Raw genomic sequence first — 21,677 nt, 5'->3', positions numbered from 1 at the left:
TTCTGAAGTGTGATGATATTCGCTCACCCCTAACTCTCATTTCCCCTCTTTTTCAACCCCTGCACCTTCTTCTTGATACTCTGCCGCTTTCTCTAGTACGTCTCCCAATCACTCGCACTCTCTCTCTGTAAGTACCGCCAATACGCTTCTCTTTCCCCTCTCTTCAGCAACTTCGTCATCTCACCACTCACTATCCTTTTTTTATATACACACCTCCGGCCTTTTGCATGCCACCACACACACTTCTCTCGCGCACGTAACAGCACTGCTTCCTCAAGTAATTACCGTTCCTCACGCACTCCAGGTCCCTCTTCACACACGTCTCTTTTCCAAACTCACTGATTTCCACCACACCCCCTTCCCACCCATAGCATATCAACTGATCCTAAAACCTCCCTACAGATCTTCATCCCTCACCTCCACCAGGTAATGATCAGACACACACACACACACACACACACACACACACACCTAGCTGTCCCTCTGAACACGTTCACATCCAAAAGTCTCTTGCCCGCCTACGCCACACTACATACCACAATAATACCCTCTTACTATCTTCATTATTAACCCAAGTGTTCTTGTGTATATTTTCACCTTTTTTAAGCTAGGTATCCCCAATCACCAGTTCTCATTTTTTTTTTTTCATCACACATTTTCACAATTTATTCACCATTTTCCAATCAAACCCTCCCGAGTTCTTTTAACCCCCCCCCCCCCCATGTCCCCATATCATCCCCTTAACTGCCTAATTGCCCAGTCTGGCGTTCCAATCACCCGTCACAAACACCCGATCGTCTCCTGCGTGCCCCACAGCTGACGCACACGCCCACCTCCTCCCACAACCCTCGCTCCAACACACCTGCTTATAACTCAGGCACAGAAAACGGCATCCGTGAGCACTGCTTGTGTTCCGCTGTGACGAGGTTAACCAACGACGACTCGAGCCCTTGACACCTAATTGGCCTACTATCCGTGATGTCAGACACTGCCGTAAACGAGTCATTCGAGGAAAGGAAGTGATTTGGAATGAGTGAAGATCCCTGCGGTGTTGTGATCACAACCGACCCAGCGTTGTGGCCGCTAGGGGCGCGTGTGGAGAACGCCAGCGAACAACCCCATCCAATCAGCGAAAAAAAAAATTAATAAATAAATAAATGAATAAATGAATGATAGTCTGTCGTTCATGAAGTAACGAGGGGAAGACAATCTCTCTCTCTCTCTCTCCTCTCTCTCTCTCTCTCTCTCTCTCTCTCTCTCTCTCTCTCTCTCTCTCTCTCTCTCTCTCTCTCTCTCTCACACACACACACATACACACACACACACACACACACACACACACACGAGCCACGGACCTACAAAAGGCCTTACCAGTCATTTAGTTCCTGACCTTAAATAACCCATATAACTATATAAATGGCCATATCCATATATATAAATCTATAAACATTGAAAAACATCCACGACTCCTAGATTTATATATACTTAACAACCCACAAACAACCTTGACCCCCCCTCACCCCCTTCCCCTTAATAACCACCATCAAAGTCGTTAGACCTAGAACTCTGATGACCAGGCTAACGAGCGCCAAACTACCCAACCACCTCCTTCAGGAGAAGAGAGGCGTAGGAACGTCCAGGTAAGGAGAGTAGCGCTCCAGGTCAGGTCTCCTGAACCTGACCCGGTGTGTTAAGGGCATGAGGTCAAGGGTAGACAGGTCACTACTGATGTTCACACGAAGCACACTGGCCCATGGCGGCTTGAGGTAACTGTAGGAAGAGGAGGAATAACACTGGAGTCTGGTGGTGATGATGGAGATGGTGATGGTGATGGTGATCATGGTGGTATAAAGGGGATATGTACTGGAGTTTACACTGAGGGAGTTTACCGTGAGGTAGTCTCTACCCTGAGGTAGTCTACCGTGAGGTAGTCTACACTGTGGTAGTCTACCGTGAGGTAGTCTACACTGAGGTAGTCTACTGTGAGGTAGTCTACACTGAGGTAGTCTACACTGAGGTAGTCTACACTGAGGTAGTCTACACTGAGGTAGTCTACCCTAAGGTAGTCTACACTGAGGTAGTCTACACTGAGGTAGTCTACACTGAGGTAGTCTACCCTAAGGTAGTCTACACTGAGGTAGTCTACACTGAGGTAGTCTACCCTAAGGTAGTCTACACTGAGGTAGTCTACACTAAGGTAGTCTACACTGAGGTAGTCTACCGTGAGGTAGTCTACACTGAGGTAGTCTACACTGAGGTAGTCTACCCTGAGGTAGTCTACTCTGAGGTAGTCTACTCTGAGGTAGTCTACACTGAGGTAGTCTACCCTGAGGTAGTCTACACTGAGGTAGTCTACACTGAGGTAGTCTACCGTGAGGTAGTCTACACTGAGGTAGTCTACACTGAGGTAGTCTACCCTGAGGTAGTCTACACTGAGGTAGTCTACACTGAGGTAATCTACCCTGAGGTAGTCTACCCTGGGGTAGTCTACACTGAGGTAGTCTACCGTGAGGTAGTCTAACGTGAGGTAGTCTACTCTGAGGTAGTCCACTGAGGTAGTCTACACTGAGGTAATCTACCCTGAGGTAGTCTACACTGAGGTAGTCTACCGTGAGGTAGTCTACTATGAGGTAGTCTACCGTGAGGAAGGGCTGGTTTCCTGTCTATGAACTACTGATACATATATATGCCAATATTATAAGAAGTAAATACATAGAAAATTTAATTTAATTTAATTCAACTTAATCTAATCTAATTTAAAAGTTTGTAAGTAATGAGTAAGCTTTTATTTAAAGTGAAATGAAGACGTTTATAGAAACGGTTATGAATGAGGGAAGAAATATAGGCGTCTTTTGATTTTATTTTCTGAGTTTAGATGATTGAAAAAAAAAAAATAAATAAATATGATGGTTATTAATTCAACTGTAAAGCAATCGCTTCAGATTCTCTGAATTTCATAATAAACACCAATTATAATACTTTGCAAAAGTACTAACTCTCTTAATGCTCAAAACTTTCATAAATAAGAAAGTTACATAACGTTTTCTGATCACCATAACAGTTTGAGATTATTATATATTTAGCTATTTTTGGTCTTAAGGGGAGAGAGTCTTACACTGTCTTGCCCCGTCTAATTTAACCTTGTATATATGGACCAGGTCTTTACACACACACACACACACAAACACCCTACGCCAGGTACCCATTCCAACGACCAGCCCCCTCACAGGAGGATGAACAGCTGGATGAACTGTGTACCACCTGCCACGACCAGGATTCGAACCCATGCGAGTTGGATCCCACGCGGCCCCATGGTCAGTAACGCTAACCTCCACGCCACGGTGGGGCCCCCTTGTGGTACACAAGAGGGGGGAGGGGGGGTCGCCCCCTGAAACCAGCGGACGTACCTGTAGTCACTGAAAGGGACACCGATGACCAAGACTTCTGTGTCGTAGAAGTAGAACCTGAAGAGGCCACGGTGGTGGGCCCGAGTGTCCAGGTCCCACAACCCCAGGCACTGTAGGTCAAGGGTCATTAGAGAAGGTGAGGGGACAAGCAGAGGTCACACAACCCCAGGCACTGTAGGTCAAGGGTCATTAGAGAAGGTGAGGGGACAAGCAGAGGTCACACAACCCCAGGCACTGTAGGTCAAGGGTCATTAGAGAAGGTGAGGGGACAAGCAGAGGTCACACAACCTCAGGCACTGTAGGTCAAGGGTCATTAGAGAAGGTGGGGGGACAAGCAGAGGTCACACAGAACACAAAGTTGATGGTTTGAAATTATCATCAACACAAAAGTCAAGTTAATGGACACGAATGTATAAAATTCTCTTATAAAATCATTCATAAATGAATTAGAAATTTGTTTTTTCATTCATGGATAAAAGTCGACATCAAGTACAGGTCTTAATTGAAATTTGAGAGGTTAATGAAAGGGAAAAAAAGAATAGACGAGGGAAAGTATTTACGAATTTTTGAGAAAAGAGAAAATCCTGTCTTTTGAAATGTACCAGGTCGTAGTTATTGACGAAGACATGAGAAGGTAGAGAGTTCCAAAGCTTCGAGGCGTAGGGAAAGAAACAGATATCAAAACGGCCCACCCTTGAGTTGCTGATGACCACACTGTAATCATGTGAGGCAGCAGCTTGCCTAGTACTGCGTGGTCTAGCTAGTGGTGGGGGGCACACAGGCAGCCAGCTCTCGGGTGCAAAAACCAAAGTAATACTTATAGAAGAAGGGAAGTGAACAAGCTTTGTAGCGAAAAGCAAGTGGGGTCAAGTTTGGAAGTCAGCCTGGGAGAGTTTCGACTCAACTCCATCAAATAAGGAAGCAACTGTTCAGAAGAAGATAAACAAAGAAAAAAAATCAACCCACCAAACCAGTGGAACTGACTGGCAAAGAGAAGGGGTTGGATCTCTCAAACAGAGGAGGGGGTAACACTCACCCTGGCGAACACCTGCCAGGCGTAGTAATCCCCTGGGGCACTCATCTCTATGAACACTACCACAGGCCGACCCTGAGGGAGGGAGAAAACACACTCGAAATCACAGGCCGACCCTGAGGGAGGGAGGGAGGGAGAACACACACTCGAATTTCATATCAGAACAAATTATGTAATTAATTATTAATACAAGAAGAATACGAAGTTATATTATGAAATTGTTATATCATTTTAGTAAATGTAATTAGTTATAAAGTAATTTGGGATTATCTTAGTCAGGTTCATTGAGAAATGTCTTATTATCCAGTTTATAGTTTGTTAGAAAATGAAGCATTATGTAGGTTTGGTGCTATGTTATGATTGCTAATGAATCGTCATATCGTTTGTTGCATAATTAATTAATGAACAAATACCTAAACATCAAATATATTCTGTTTGAGAATTGTTGGCAAAATACCATTACCATTAAAACTATAATTTCTTTTATAAACAACATTGAAAGAGAACATTATACGGGGATGACTAGTGAAGATGTGCATTTCGTCTAATGATATGTATTTCGTTCTCAGTCCTTGACTCGTTTCTTCAATCTTACCCATACTCGCCATTTCCCGCGTTAGCGAGGTAGCGTCACACACATTTCAGACCCCCTGGTGATGCTGGAGAGTAATTTACCGTTACGTTACGTGGGAGGTAGTGCGTGTGGCAGGGGTGGAGGTGGCTCTGGAGTATGAGTGGGTCGCCCTCCAACACGCGGTACAGGTCCTCCTCGTACTCCACCAACGTCAGCCTGCAGTGCAGGATGATATCTGACGCACACATGGAAATCAAGGAAATAAACTTCGTACAGAAAGAGACGGTTGAGGAGGGAGGTGATGCTGAGGGAATGAATGAGATGGAAGGTATTTTAAGCCACTTTGGTATTTAATAGAGAGATGGAGGATGAGCCACCCCAGATCTGTGGCCAGCATCCCACACTGGGGCGAATATAACCCACTGTAGATAGTAAACAGCTAGGCCAGACATGTCTATCTTACTGTGGTGGTTTGGAACTGGACAGAGGAGATCAAATTACATTTATAAAGAGACATACATATAGAAAATGCAGTCAAGATTTTTGCACAAGTCCAAACTGAGAGAGGTAATAAGATCGGTATGAGAAAGAGAACGAGTTTGAAAAAGGAGGAGAAGAGGGGTGGGTGGGGGGCGTGAGTTGATGGATTGATGTATGTGGAATAAAATCATCATCATGAGAGTGTATAGGGTTAGAAGCAGAAGAGAGAAGATCAATTACCTAAAGAAAAAAGAAAAAAGAGAGTAGGGGACAAGACAGAAGCCTGAGGAACACCATTGTTGACAGTATAGAAAAGGGAGGAAGTCGCTCCATCGACCACCACTACGAGCGAACGACCAGAGAGGAAAGTCACTCCATCGACCACTACTGCGAGCGAACGACCAGAGACGAAGAGGTTAGACACCAGGGAAACCAAGAGAAGCGGGAAAAGCACCAAAGCAACGGGAAAGCTAAAGGAAAGAAGTTTAGAAAGGAAAGACGTGAGACCCATTCTGTCAAATACACTGGAGACGTCGAGGACCACGACTACTAAAAAAAAGAAATAAGACATCACCAGAGATGAATGACATAGGAAAGACGACCACTAACAGCTTACCAAATCCATACCGCTGATCTAGTAAAAATGGAATTGGATTCTAAATCTTTGAGAAATGGAAACTTTAGGAGAGTTTCAAAGGCTTTTAGAGACAGCAGAAGTGAGAGGAATAACGTGATATTTGGAGGGAGGTAGAGCAATCTCCACCTCCCCCTCTTCTCAGCGATGGGCTGCACCAAGGCAGGATCGCACAGAAGAAGGCGTTGGCTACATCTTTGGACGGAGGTGAAATAGACGAGCAAGGACAGGTGCCGACTCAAAGGCTTGCTCCCTCAGAACAGGCGAGCCATCTGAACCCACACACACACACACACCCACACACACACCCACACCCACACATCCACACACACACACACACACACAGACACTCACCTGTGGACCTCCTGAAGGAGGACCTGGGGCTGGGCTGGCATGGGCTTGCTGGCGAAGAAGGCGGCGTGCAGGAGACCAGCCGCATGCGACCCCGTCAGGCCAATGTGGAACGTCCGGGACACGTCTGGGACGACGCACTCCCTCCCCCCCAGCACCCCGGGCTGGCGGACCCAAATGTCCCAGTCGTGGTCCTGGGACAGCGGGACACACACAAGATGTCAGTGGGACACACACACAGAAAGACAGACAGACAGACAGACACACACATACACACACACACATACACACACACACACATACACACACACACACACACATACACACACACATACACACACACACACACGTCAGAGAAGAATGAGAGAGAGAGAGAGAGAGAGAGAGAGAGAGAGAGAGAGAGAGAGAGAGAGAGAGAGAGAGAGAGAGAGAGAGAGAGAGAGAGAGAGAATCAAGGGTTCGAAGCCTCGTTCTCCAGGCTTAAGTGACCATATTCATCAAAGTTGTCTAATTCAATAGTTTCAAAAATTAGATTTTGACATTGCAACCGCGTCTGGTCTTAAGGTAATAATTCAGAGGCAATATGGAACGCCCCTTAAAAAGGGGAATACTTACCTAAAAAAAGGGGGAATACTTACCTAAAAAAGGGGAATACTTACCTAAAAAAGAAGGGAGAATACTTACAAAAAAGGGAATACTTACCTAAAAAAGAAGGGGGGAATACTTACAAAAAAAGGGGGAATACTTACCTAAAAAAAGGGGGAACGTTTACGTAAAAAGGGGAATGTTTACCTAAAACGGAATATTTGCCTAAAAGGGAGACTATCTACTTAAAAGGGGAATATCTTACCTAAAAAAGGAGAATATTTACCTAAAAGCAGAACATTTCTCTAAAAAGGAATATTTTCCTAAGGGGAATATTTCCCTAAAAAGTTTCTTTTCCTAAGAGGAGAATATTTCCCTAAAAAGAGGAATATTTCCCTAAAAAGGGGAATATTTACCTAAAAATGGGAATATCTATAGTGAATGATCCAATTATAATATCTCTCTTTTTTCTTGTCAGTGGTGAAGATGACACTGTCCACCACTTGGTCTACCACACCAGAAGGCGAGACCCACCACTGTGGCGAGACACCTACCAATGTAGCGAGACCCACCACTGTGGCGAGACACCTACCAATGTAGCGAGAGACCCACCATTGTAGCGAGACCCACCACTATAGCGAGAGACCCACCACTATAGCGAGACCCACCACTATAGCGAGAGACCCACCACTGTAGCGAGAGACCCACCACTGTAGCGCGAGACCCACCACTATAGCGAGACTCACCACTGTAGCGAGACCCACCACTGTAGTGAGACCCACCACTGTAGCGAGACCCACCACTATAGCGAGAGACCCACCACTATAGCGAGACCCACCACTATAGCGAGAGACCCACCACTATAGCGAGACCCACCACTGTAGCGAGAGACCCACCACTATAGCGAGACCCACCACTGTAGCGAGAGACCCACCACTATGGCGAGACCCACCACTGTAGCGAGACCCACCATTATAGCGAGACCCACCACTATAGCGAGACTCACCACTGTAGCGAGAGACCCACCACTATAGCGAGACCCACCACTGTAGCGAGAGACCCACCACTATAGCGAGACTCACCACTGTAGCGAGAGACCCACCACTATAGCGAGACTCACCACTGTAGCGAGAGACCCACCACTATAGCGAGACTCACCACTGTAGCGAGAGACCCACCACTATAGCGAGACTCACCACTGTAGCGAGAGACCCACCACTATAGCGAGACTCACCACTGTAGCGAGAGACCCACCACTATAGCGAGACTCACCACTGTAGCGAGACCCACCACTGTGGCGAGACGCACCACTGTGGCGAGACTCATCACTGTAGCGAGACCCACTACTATAGCGAGACCCACTACTATAGCGAGACCCACTACTATAGCGAGACCCACCACTATAGCGAGACTCATCACTGTAGCGAGACCCACCACTGTAGCGAGACACCTACCAATGAAGCGAGAGACCCACCACTGTAGCGAGAGACCTACCACTGTAGCGAGAGACCCACCATTGTAGCGAGACCCACCACTGTAGCGAGACCCACCACTATGGCGAGACCCACCACGTAGCGAGACCCACCACTATAGCGAGACCCACTACTGTAGCGAGACCCACCACTATAGCGAGAGACCCACCACTGTAGCGAGAGACCCACCACTATAGCGAGACCCACCACTATAGCGAGAGACCCACCACTATAGCGAGACCCCCACCACTATAGCGAGAGACCCACCACTGTAGCGAGAGACCCACCACTATGGCGAGACCCACCACTATAGCGAGAGACCCACCACTGAAGCGAGACCCACCACTATAGCGAGACCCACCACTATGGCGAAAGACCCACCACTGTAGCGAGAGACCCACCACTGTAGCGCGAGACCCACCTCTATAGCGAGAGACCCACCATTATAGCGAGACCCCCACCACTATAGCGAGAGACCCACCACTGTAGCGAGAGACCCACCACTATGGCGAGACACACCACTATAGCGAGAGACCCACCACTATAGCGAGACCCCCACCACTATAGCGAGACCCCCACCACTATAGCGAGACCCACCACTGTAGCGAGACCCACCACTATAGCGAGACCCACCACTATAGCGAGAGACCCACCACTATAGCGAGACCCCCACCACTATAGCGAGACCCCCACCACTATAGCGAGACCCACCACTGTAGCGAAACCCACCACTATGGCGAGACCCACTACTGTAGCGAGACCCACCACTATAGCGAGAGACCCACCAGTGTAGCGAAACCCACCACTATGGCGAGACCCACCACTATAGCGAGAGACCCACCACTATAGCGAGACCCCCACCACTATAGCGAGACCCCCACCACTATAGCGAGACCCACCACTGTAGCGAGACCCACCACTATAGCGAGACCCACCACTATAGCGAGAGACCCACCACTATAGCGAGACCCCCACCACTATAGCGAGACCCTCACCACTATAGCGAGACCCACCACTGTAGCGAAACCCACCACTATGGCGAGACCCACTACTGTAGCGAGACCCACCACTATAGCGAGAGACCCACCAGTGTAGCGAAACCCACCACTATGGCGAGACCCACCACTGTAGCGAGAGACCCACCACCAGGACCACGTCAACAGCTGTGGTCTAAACTTAAAACTTACCCAAACAAATCAAGATCCAACTTTACTTTTCAAAGTTGATATCATCACTCGTATAGACGGACCAGCCAACAGAACAGAAAAGAAAAAGAAATATATATTTCAAGCTTAATATAAGCTTAAACTTTAAGCTTATGGTAAAGGTTTGGTAAGCTGGGTCACCAACTGACACCACCTCAGGTTGGAACTCACAAAGTTATGATAGAGAAATTAATATCATCACATGATCAGTGCATACTAAATTATCTTTAATGTACATAAGAACAAGATCATTAGAACATGATAATCAGAACAAGATAATTACAACAAGATAATTAGAACAAGATCATTAGAACATGATAATTAGAACAAGATAATTAGAACAAGATCATTACAACAAGATAATTAGAACAAGATAATTAGAACAAGATCATTAGAACAAGATAATTAGAACATGATAATCAGAACAAGATAATTAGAACAAGATAATTAGTACAAGATCATTAGAACAAGATAATTAGAACATGATAATCAGAACAAGATAATTAGAACAAGATCATTACAACAAGATAATTAGAACAAGATAATTAGAACAAGATCATTAGAACAAGATAATTAGAACATGATAATCAGAACAAGATAATTAGAACAAGATAATTAGTACAAGATCATTAGAACAAGATCATTAGAACATGATAATCAGAACAAGATAATTACAACAAGATAATTAGAACAAGATCATTAGAACATGATAATTAGAACAAGATAATTAGAACAAGATCATTACAACAAGATAATTAGAACAAGATAATTAGAACAAGATCATTAGAACAAGATAATTAGAACATGATAATCAGAACAAGATAATTAGAACAAGATAATTAGTACAAGATCATTAGAACAAGATAATTAGAACATGATAATCAGAACAAGATAATTAGAACAAGATCATTACAACAAGATAATTAGAACAAGATAATTAGAACAAGATCATTAGAACAAGATAATTAGAACATGACAATCAGAACAAGATAATTAGAACATGGTAATTAGAACAAGATCATTAGAACAAGATGATTAGAACAAAATTATTGGAACAATATAATTAGAACATGGTAATTAGAACAAGATAATTAGAACAAGATCATTAGAACAAGATAATTAGAACATGATAATCAGAACAAGATAATTAGAACAAGATCATTAGAACAAGATAATTACAACAAGATCATTACAACAAGATAATTAGAACAAGATCATTACAAGATAATTAGAACAAGATCATTAGAACAAGATAATTAGAACAAGATGATTAGAACAAGATAATTACAACAAGATAATTAGAACAAGATCATTAGAACATGATAATTAGAACAAGATAATTAGAACAAGATCATTACAACAAGATAATTAGAACAAGATAATTAGAACAAGATCATTAGAACAAGATAATTAGAACATGATAATCAGAACAAGATAATTAGAACAAGATAATTAGTACAAGATCATTAGAACAAGATAATTAGAACATGATAATCAGAACAAGATAATTAGAACAAGATCATTACAGCAAGATAATTAGAACAAGATAATTAGAACAAGATCATTAGAACAAGATAATTAGAACATGATAATCAGAACAAGATAATTAGAACATGGTAATTAGAACAAGATCATTAGAACAAGATGATTAGAACAAAATTATTGGAACAATATAATTAGAACATGGTAATTAGAACAAGATAATTAGAACAAGATCATTAGAACAAGATAATTAGAACATGATAATCAGAACAAGATAATTAGAACAAGATCATTAGAACAAGATAATTACAACAAGATCATTACAACAAGATAATTAGAACAAGATCATTACAAGATAATTAGAACAAGATCATTAGAACAAGATAATTAGAACAAGATAATTAGAACAAGATTATTAGAACAAGATAATTAGAACAAGATCATTAGAACAAGATAATTAGAACAAGATCATTAGAACAAGATAATTAGAACAAGATAAGTAGAACAAGATAATTAGAACATGATAATCAGAACAAGATAATTAGAACAAGATCATTAGAACAAGATAATTAGAACAAGATCATTAGAACAAGATAATTAGAACATGATAATTAGAACAAGATTATTGGAACAAGATAATTAGAACATGGTAATTAGAACAAGATAATTAGAACATGGTAATTAGAACAAGATAATTAGAACATGGTAATTAGAACAAGATCATTAGAACAAGATAATTAGAACATGATAATTAGAACAAGATTATTGGAACAAGATAATTAGAACATGATAATCAGAACAAGATCATTAGAACAAGATCATTAGAACATGGTAATTAGAACAAGATAATCAGAACATGGTAATTAGAACAAGATCATTAGAACAAGATGATTAGAACAAAATTATTGGAACAATATAATTAGAACATGGTAATTAGAACAAGATAATTAGAACAAGATCATTAGAACAAGATAATTAGAATACGTGGTTCACTTCCAACGTAAATCAAGAGGTAATTATTACTTTGAGTTTGACGTGAATTTAGAAAACATTAGAACATTGATTTTGATGTTTGTTGTTTACTACGAAGTGGTACATAACCCTAGAGGGTCAGGTCATAAACAGACACGTGTGACCTCTGATTGTGGCGTACCGTCGTGCTCAAGGGTAACGTACCGTCGTGCTCAAGGGTAACGTACCTTCGTGCTCAAGGGTAACGTACCGTCGTGTTTAAGGGTAACGTACCGTCGTGCTCAAGGGTAACGTACCGTCGTGCTCAAGGGTAACGTACCGTCGTGCTCAAGGGTAACGTACTGTCGTGTTTAAGGGTAACATACCGTCGTGCTCAAGGGTAACGTACCGTCGTGCTCAAGGGTAACGTACCTTCGTGTTCAAGGGTAACGTACCGTCGTCGTGTTCAAGGGTAACGTACTGTCGTGCTCAAGGGTAACGTACCGTCGTGCTCAAGGGTAACGTACCTTCGTGCTCAAGGGTAACGTACCGTCGTGTTTAAGGGTAACGTACCGTCGTGCTCAAGGGTAACGTACCGTCGTGCTCAAGGGTAACGTACCTTCGTGTTCAAGGGTAACGTACCGTCGTCGTGTTCAAGGGTAACGTACCGTCGTGCTCAAGGGTAACGTACCGTCGTGCTCAAGGGTAACGTACCGTCGTGCTCAAGGGTAACGTACCTTCGTGCTCAAGGGTAACGTACCGTCGTGTTTAAGGGTAACGTACCGTCGTGCTCAAGGGTAACGTACCGTCGTGCTCAAGGGTAACGTACCTTCGTGTTCAAGGGTAACGTACCGTCGTCGTGTTCAAGGGTAACGTACCGTCGTGCTCAAGGGTAACGTACCGTCGTGCTCAAGGGTAAGGTACCGTCGTGCTCAAGGGTAACGTACCTTCGTGCTCAAGGGTAACGTACCGTCGTCATGTTCAAGGGTAACGTACCGTCGTGCTCAAGGGTAACGTACAGTCGTGCTCAAGGGTAACGTACCGTCGTGCTCAAGGGTAACGTACCTTCGTGCTCAAGGGTAACGTACCTTCGTGTTCAAGGGTAACGTACCTTCGTGCTCAAGGGTAACGTACATTCGTGCTCAAGGGTAACGTACCTTCGTGTTCAAGGGTAACGTACCGTCGTGCTCAAGGGTAACGTACCTTCGTGCTCAAGGGTAACGTACCGTCGTGCTCAAGGGTAACGTACCGTCGTGCTCAAGGGTAACGTACCGTCGTCGTGCTCAAGGGTAACGTACCGTCGTGCTCAAGGGTAACGTACCGTCGTGCTTAAGGGTAACGTACCGTCGTGCTCAAGGGTAACGTACCGTCGTGCTCAAGGGTAACGTACCGTCGTGCTCAAGGGTAACGTACCGTCGTGCTCAAGGGTAACGTACCGTCGTGCTCAAGGGTAACGTACCGTCGTGGCCAAGGGTAACGTACCGTCGTCGTGTTCAAGGGTAACGTACCGTCGTGCTCAAGGGTAACGTACCTTCGTGCTCAAGGGTAACGTACCGTCGTGCTCAAGGGTAACGTACCTTCGTGCTCAAGGGTAACGTACAGTCGTGCTCAAGGGTAACGTACCGTCGTGCTCAAGGGTAACGTACCGTCGTGCTCAAGGGTAACGTACCGTCGTGTTCAAGGGTAACGTACCTTCGTGCTCAAGGGTAACGTACCGTCGTGCTCAAGGGTAACGTACCGTCGTGCTCAAGGGTAACGTACCGTCGTCGTGCTCAAGGGTAACGTACCGTCGTGCTTAAGGGTAACGTACCGTCGTGCTCAAGGGTAACGTACCGTCGTGCTCAAAGGGTCAACATGAGTGTCAGTCCATACATAAAGGAAAAAATGTTACTCACACACACACACACACACACACACAAGTTAAGCCAGCGCCACGGACCTCCTGGGGCGAAGGCCACAGCTTGAGGAGGTCCGCGACGGTGTCCCTGGACACCATCCAACCCAGGCCGGGTAGGACCTCCACGCGTCGCAGGACACGTGGCTCACGTGCCACGTGCAGACTCCCCAGGTCGCTCCAGCCGCTCACGCAACACAGCGACGGATCCGACTCCAGCAACCACGACGTCTGGTTAAAATAACTCAAGACACGAACAATACAGGGATGATTAATCAAGTGATTAAGACGTCAGAGTTGTTGATCAGTGATTAATCAAGTGATTGATACGTCAAAGTTATTAATCGATCATTAATCAAGTGATTAATACGTCAGAGTTGTTGATCAATGATTAATCAAGTGATTGATACGTCAAAGCTATTAATCGATGATTAATCAAGTGATTAATACGTCAGAGTTGTTGATCAATGATTAATCAAGTGATTGATACGTCAAAGTTATTAATCGATGATTAATCAAGTGATTAATACGTCAACGTTGTTAATCTATGATTAGTCAAGTGATCAATACGTCAAAATTAATAATCAATTATTAATCAAGTGATTAATAGTCAAAGTTATTAATCAGTGATTAATCAAGTGAGTAATACGTCAAAGTTATTAATCAATGATTGATCAAATGATTAATACGTCAAAGTTATTAACCAATGATTACTTGATTAATACGTCATTGATAAATGATTCATCAAATTAACACGTCAAAGTTATTAATCAATGATTCGTCAAGTGATTAATACGTCAAAGTTATTAATAAATGATTTATCAAGTGATTAATACGTCAAAGCTATCAATGATTCAAGTGATTAATACGTCAAAGTTATTAATAAATGATTAATCAAGTGATTAATACGTCAAAGCTATTAATCAATGATTAATAATGATGATTATCAAGAAATGACGTCGTCAGAAATATTGATTGATACGTCAGAAACATTAATTGATGATTAATGATGATGGTCATCAAGAAATAATTGCGTGCGAAGTATTAATCAACAATTGATGACGATGATTATCATCATCCAGAAATAATTGTGAAAGAAGCATTAATTGATTAATAGTGATTATCATGAAATAATCGCTTGAGAAGCATTAACTAATGATTAATGACGATGATTATCATGAAGAAATAACTCCCATATATAATTAGACGTGTATAATCAGACATATAATCGTAGAGGTCTGTACGGTAAGCTGGCCCAGCTTGATCCCGCGAAGCTCTCAAGCTTAACGCATCAAGGAGGAGCCAAGTGAAGACCTACCTGAAGAAGTCCGGGGAGACCAGGAGGTCCTCCTCCAGCAGGATGGTCTTCGAGGCCTCGGGGAATCGGGTGAAGGCCAGGCTCAGACCATGGCGGTAGTGGTCCGAGATCCGGGCGCCCACGCTCACGCCCTCCGCCTCCCGCTCCTCGTACCGAACCTGAAGGTGAACCATCGTCAGGAGGGGGGTTCGAAGCATCGTCAGGAGGGGGGTTCGAAGCATCGTCAGGAGGGGGGGGTTCGAAGCATCGTCAGGAGGGGGGTTCGAAGTATCGTCAGGGGGGGGGGGTTCGAAGCATCGTCAGGGGAATGTTCGAAGCATCGTCAGGAGGGGTGTTCGAAGCATCGTCAGGAGGGGGGGTTCGAAGCATGTTCACTGTCAGCTTGAAGCTGTCAGTTCGAAGTATCGTCAGGGGACTGGTTTCGAAGCATCGTCAGGGGGGTTCGAAGCATGTTCACTGTCAGCTTGAAGCTGTCATTTCGAAGCATACTCATTATCACCTCGTAGTATACTCACTGTCATCTCGTAGTATACTCACTGTCAGTTCGAAGCATACTCACTGTCAGTTCGAATCATGTTCACTGTCAGATCGAAACATATTCCACTCGAATTTGAAGCCTATTCATCATCAAATCGAAGCTCATTCATTCGAATCATGTTGACAGCCAGTTCGAACCAGTTTACCTATCATTTCTAACCATCGTCAGTGTCAGTTCTCCGTACAATCAGTCACAGTTCATATCACTGTTGTCACAGTTCATATCACTGTTGTCACAGTTCATATCACTGTTGTCACTGTTCATATCACTGTTGTCACAGTTCATATCACTGTTGTCACAGTTCATATCACTGTTGTCACAGTTCATATCACTGTTGTCACAGTTCATATCACTGTTGTCACTGTTCATATCACTGTTGTCACAGTTCATATCACTGTTGTCACAGTTCATATCACTGTTGTCACAGTTCATATCACTGTTACACAGTTCATATCACTGTTGTCACAGTTCATATCACTGTTGTCACAGTTCATATCACTGTTATCACAGTTCATATCACTGTTGTCACAGTTCATATCACTGTTGTCACAGTTCATATCACTGTTGTCACAGTTCATATCACTGTTACACAGTTCATATCACTGTTGTCACAGTTCATATCACTGTTGTCACAGTTCATATCACTGTTGTCACTGTTCATATCACTGTTATCACAGTTCATATCACTGTTGTCACAGTTCATATCACTGTTATCACAGTTCATATCACTGTTGTCACAGTTCATATCACTGTTATCACAGTTCATATCACTGTTATCACAGTTCATATCACTGTTGTCACAGTTCATATCACTGTTGTCACAGTTCATATCACTGTTGTCACAGTTCATATCACTGTTGTCACTGTTCATATCACTGTTAATAAACAACACGATCACTGTTCACTACTATTTACCACGCCATCCAGCCACGGGTCACTGCCACGTTGCAGTGCCACGCCACTGCGACACGCCAGCGTCACTGTTGCTGTCAATTGCTCAAAGCCGTCAGCACCTGCAGGTCTGGGCTGACGCTCGGTCTCCCTCAGGGCTGACGAAGGGCACCAGCCCGTGTCCCTTCATGCCGTGTGAGGACGGGACACTGAAGTGTGAGGACAGGACACTGAAGTGTGGGGACGGGACACTGAAGTGTGAGGATGGGACACTGAAGTGTGAGGACAGGACACTGAAGTGTGAGGACGGGACACTGAAGTGTGAGGACGGGACACTGAAGTGTGAGGATGGGACACTGAAGTGTGAGGACAGGACACTGAAGTGTGAGGACGGGACACTGAAGTGTGAGGACGGGACACTGAAGTGTGAGGACGGGACACTGAAGTGTGAGGACGGGACACTGAAGTGTGAGGATGGGACACTGAAGTGTGAGGACAGGACACTGAAGTGTGAGGACGGGACACTGAAGTGTGAGGACGGGACACTGAAGTGTGAGGACAGGACACTGAAGTGTGAGGACAGGACACTGAAGTGTGAGGACAGGACACTGAAGTGTGAGGACGGGACACTGAAGTGTGAGGACGGGACACTGAAGTGTGAGGACGGGACACTGAAGTGTGAGGATGGGACACTGAAGTGTGAGGACAGGACACTGAAGTGTGAGGACGGGACACTGAAGTGTGAGGACGGGACACTGAAGTGTGAGGACAGGACACTGAAGTGTGAGGACAGGACACTGAAGTGTGAGGACAGGACACTGAAGTGTGAGGACGGGACACTGAAGTGTGAGGACGGGACACTGAAGTGTGAGGACGGGACACTGAAGTGTGAGGACAGGACACTGAAGTGTGAGGACGGGACACTGAAGTGTGAGGACGGGACACTGAAGTGTGAGGACAGGACACTGAAGTGTGAGGACGGACACTGAAGTGTGAGGACGGGACACTGAAGTGTGAGGACGGGACACTGAAGTGTGAGGACGGGACACTGAAGTGTGAGGACGGGACACTGAAGTGTGAGGACGGGACACTGAAGTGTGAGGACGGGACACTGAAGTGTGAGGACGGGACACTGAAGTGTGAGGACGGGACACTGAAGTGTGAGGACAGGGACACTGAAGTGTGAGGACGGGACACTGAAGTGTGAGGACGGGACACTGAAGTGTGAGGACAGGGACACTGAAGTGTGAGGACAGGACACTGAAGTGTGAGGACGGGACACTGAAGTGTGAGGACAGGACACTGAAGTGTGAGGACAGGACACTGAAGTGTGAGGACGGGACACTGAAGTGTGAGGACAGGACACTGAAGTGTGAGGACGGGACACTGAAGTGTGAGGACGGGACACTGAAGTGTGAGGACGGACACTGAAGTGTGAGGACAGGACACTGAAGTGTGAGGACAGGGACACTGAAGTGTGAGGACGGGACACTGAAGTGTGAGGACGGGACACTGAAGTGTGAGGACGGGACACTGAAGTGTGAGGACGGGACACTGAAGTGTGAGGACGGGACACTGAAGTGTGAGGACAGGGACACTGAAGTGTGAGGACGGGACACTGAAGTGTGAGGACGGGACACTGAAGTGTGAGGACGGGACACTGAAGTGTGAGGACGGGACACTGAAGTGTGAGGACGGGACACTGAAGTGTGAGGACGGGACACTGAAGTGTGAGGACGGGACACTGAAGTGTGAGGACAGGACACTGAAGTGTGAGGACGGGACACTGAAGTGTGAGGACGGGACACTGAAGTGTGAGGACGGGACACTGAAGTGTGAGGACGGGACACTGAAGTGTGAGGACGGGACACTGAAGTGTGAGGACGGGACACTGAAGTGTGAGGACGGGACACTGAAGTGTGAGGACAGGGACACTGAAGTGTGAGGACGGGACACTGAAGTGTGAGGACGGGACACTGAAGTGTGAGGACGGGACACTGAAGTGTGAGGACAGGACACTGAAGTGTGAGGACGGGACACTGAAGTGTGAGGACGGGACACTGAAGTGTGAGGACGGGACACTGAAGTGTGAGGACGGGACACTGAAGTGTGAGGACAGGGACACTGAAGTGTGAGGACGGGACACTGAAGTGTGAGGACGGGACACTGAAGTGTGAGGACGGGACACTGAAGTGTGAGGACGGGACACTGAAGTGTGAGGACGGGACACTGAAGTGTGAGGACGGGACACTGAAGTGTGAGGACGGGACACTGAAGTGTGAGGTTGACCACCACACTGTCTGGCCTCCCTGGCTCCTATTTAGATTCTAAAATAATCCTTATTTTCTTATTTTATTTTATTTTACTTCCTTATTTTCCTATTATCAAATTAAGAGATTTATATGTAGATATTTTTGAGCACCAGTGTGGCTATAGATCGTAATGTTGGAGGTTAATTAAATACGGGTGTTGCAGTGGACGAGGTCACAGGTCATTAGGGAGCGAATGTGCGTCGTCTGGTGGAGGTCATGTCTTGAAGAGGAAGGGAACATGACCCATCCCTATACTCCCATCACTATACTCCCATCACTATACCCCCATCACTATACCCCCATCACCACCATACTCCCATCACTATACTCCCATCACTATACTCCCATCACTATACTCCCCTCACTATACTCCCCTCACTATACCCCCATCACTATACTCCCATCACTATACCCCCATCACTATACCCCCATCACTATACTCCCATCACTATACTCCCATCACTATACCCCATCACTATACCCCCATCACTATACTCCCATCACTATACTCCCATCACTATACTCCCCTCACTATACTCCCCTCACTATACCCCCATCACTATACTCCCATCACTATACCCCCATCACTGTACCCCATCACTATACTCCCATCACTATACTCCCATCACTATACCCCCATCACTATACTCCCATCACTATACCCCCATCACTATACTCCCATCACTATACCCCCATCACTATACTCCCATCACTATACCCCCATCACTATACTCCCATCACTATACTCCCATCACTATACTCCCCTCACTATACTCCCCTCACTATACCCCATCACTATACTCCCATCACTATACCCCCATCACTGTACCCCCATCACTGTACCCCATCACTATACTCCCATCACTATACTCCCATCACTATACCCCCATCACTATACTCCCATCACTATACCCCCATCACTATACTCCCATCACTATACCCCCATCACTATACTCCCATCACTATACCCCCATCACTATACTCCCATCACTATACTCCCATCACTATACTCCCCTCACTATACTCCCCTCACTATACCCCATCACTATACTCCCATCACTATACCCCCATCACTGTACCCCCATCACTATACTCCCATCACTATACTCCCATCACTATACCCCCATCACTATACTCCCATCACTATACTCCCATCACTATACCCCCATCACTATACTCCCATCACTATACCCCCATCACTATACTCCCCCATATATCAACTGTGGTTGGATGATAGATAACTGTTATCTTCATATCTTTCATATCTTACGTTATCCTACATCATTAATTCTTATCTAATGTCTATATTTTACCCCTCTTCTTAACAACCCACTATCGCTCATTAGGTTATAGAAGAGAAAATGGGAAACCACTATCGCTCATTGGGTTATAGGAGAGAAAATGGGAGCCACTATCGCTCATTGGGTTATAGAAGAGAAAATGGGAAACCACTATCGCTCATTGGGTTATAGGAGAGAAAATGGGAGCCACTATCGCTCATTAGGTTATAGAAGAGAAAATGGGAAACCACTATCGCTCATTGGGTTATAGGAGAGAAAATGGGAGCCACTATCGCTCATTGGGTTATAGAAGTGAAAATGGGAAACCACTATCGCTCATTGGGTTATAGGAGAGAAAATGGGAGCCACTATCGCTCATTGGGTTATAGAAGAGAAAATGGGAGCCACTATCGCTCATTGGGTTATAGGAGAGAAAATGGGAGCCACTATCGCTCATTGGGTTATAGGAGAGAAAATGGGAGCCACTATCGCTCATTGGGTTATAGGAGAGAAAATGGGAAACCACTATCGCTCATTGGGTTATAGGAGAGAAAATGGGAGCCACTATCGCTCATTGGGTTATAGAAGAGAAAATGGGAAACCACTATCGCTCATTGGGTTATAGGAGAGAAAATGGGAGCCACTATCGCTCATTGGGTTATAGAAGAGAAAATGGGAAACCACTATCGCTCATTGGGTTATACAAGAGAAAATGGGAAACCACTATCGCTCATTGGGTTATAGGAGAGAAAATGGGAAACCACTATCGCTCATTGGGTTATAGAAGAGAAAATGGGAAACCACTATCGCTCATTGGGTTATAGAAGAGAAAATGGGAAAACCCCACACACAGACACAACCTCAAATCGTTTTCTTTCCAGTGGGCTTACCTGCAGGAGCTGGAGGAGGTGGGCTACCTCCTGGTGGTGACCATCCACCAGGACGAGGATCCTGTCCCTGGCGCCCCCTGCCTGACGCAGCACCGTCACCAGACTCCTGCTGGTACATACCATCAGTGACCAACCTCACCACACACACACTCTCTCTCTCTCTCTCTCTCTCTCTCTCTCTCTCTCTCTCTCTCTCTCTCTCTCTCTCTCTCTCTCTCTCTCTCAACCCTTTCAACGCTTCTCTTAGGAAATGCTAACCTATTATGATTAATGATGAATAATGATAATCATGGTGATTAATGATAATAATCATGGTGATGATTAATGATGATAATCATAGTGATAATCAATGATGATAATCATGGTGATAATCAATTATG

The 21,677-nt window shown here is 45.0% G+C and overlaps 1 protein-coding gene across 1 annotated transcript in view; it reads right to left on the bottom strand.

The window, feature by feature from the left end:
- Nucleotides 1-1,270: 1,270 nt before the first annotated feature.
- The window catches only part of LOC139756134 (protein O-linked-mannose beta-1,2-N-acetylglucosaminyltransferase 1-like), a 36,246-nt gene continuing 15,839 nt past the window's right edge, over nucleotides 1,271-21,677 (bottom strand). The window contains exons 9-16 of the mRNA XM_071675240.1: nucleotides 21,298-21,403; nucleotides 15,387-15,544; nucleotides 14,114-14,312; nucleotides 6,483-6,673; nucleotides 5,116-5,230; nucleotides 4,444-4,515; nucleotides 3,408-3,517; nucleotides 1,271-1,770 (exon numbers count right to left, since the gene is read on the bottom strand). Coding sequence (XP_071531341.1) covers nucleotides 1,611-1,770; nucleotides 3,408-3,517; nucleotides 4,444-4,515; nucleotides 5,116-5,230; nucleotides 6,483-6,673; nucleotides 14,114-14,312; nucleotides 15,387-15,544; nucleotides 21,298-21,403 — 1,111 coding nt within the window. The 3' untranslated portion in view covers nucleotides 1,271-1,610. The remainder of the gene's footprint in view (nucleotides 1,771-3,407; nucleotides 3,518-4,443; nucleotides 4,516-5,115; nucleotides 5,231-6,482; nucleotides 6,674-14,113; nucleotides 14,313-15,386; nucleotides 15,545-21,297; nucleotides 21,404-21,677) is intronic.

The sequence above is a fragment of the Panulirus ornatus genome, chromosome 20 (assembly GCF_036320965.1).
Source record: "Panulirus ornatus isolate Po-2019 chromosome 20, ASM3632096v1, whole genome shotgun sequence".
Taxonomy (NCBI): domain Eukaryota; kingdom Metazoa; phylum Arthropoda; class Malacostraca; order Decapoda; family Palinuridae; genus Panulirus; species Panulirus ornatus.
This window is presented reverse-complemented; position numbering and strand designations above follow the sequence as displayed.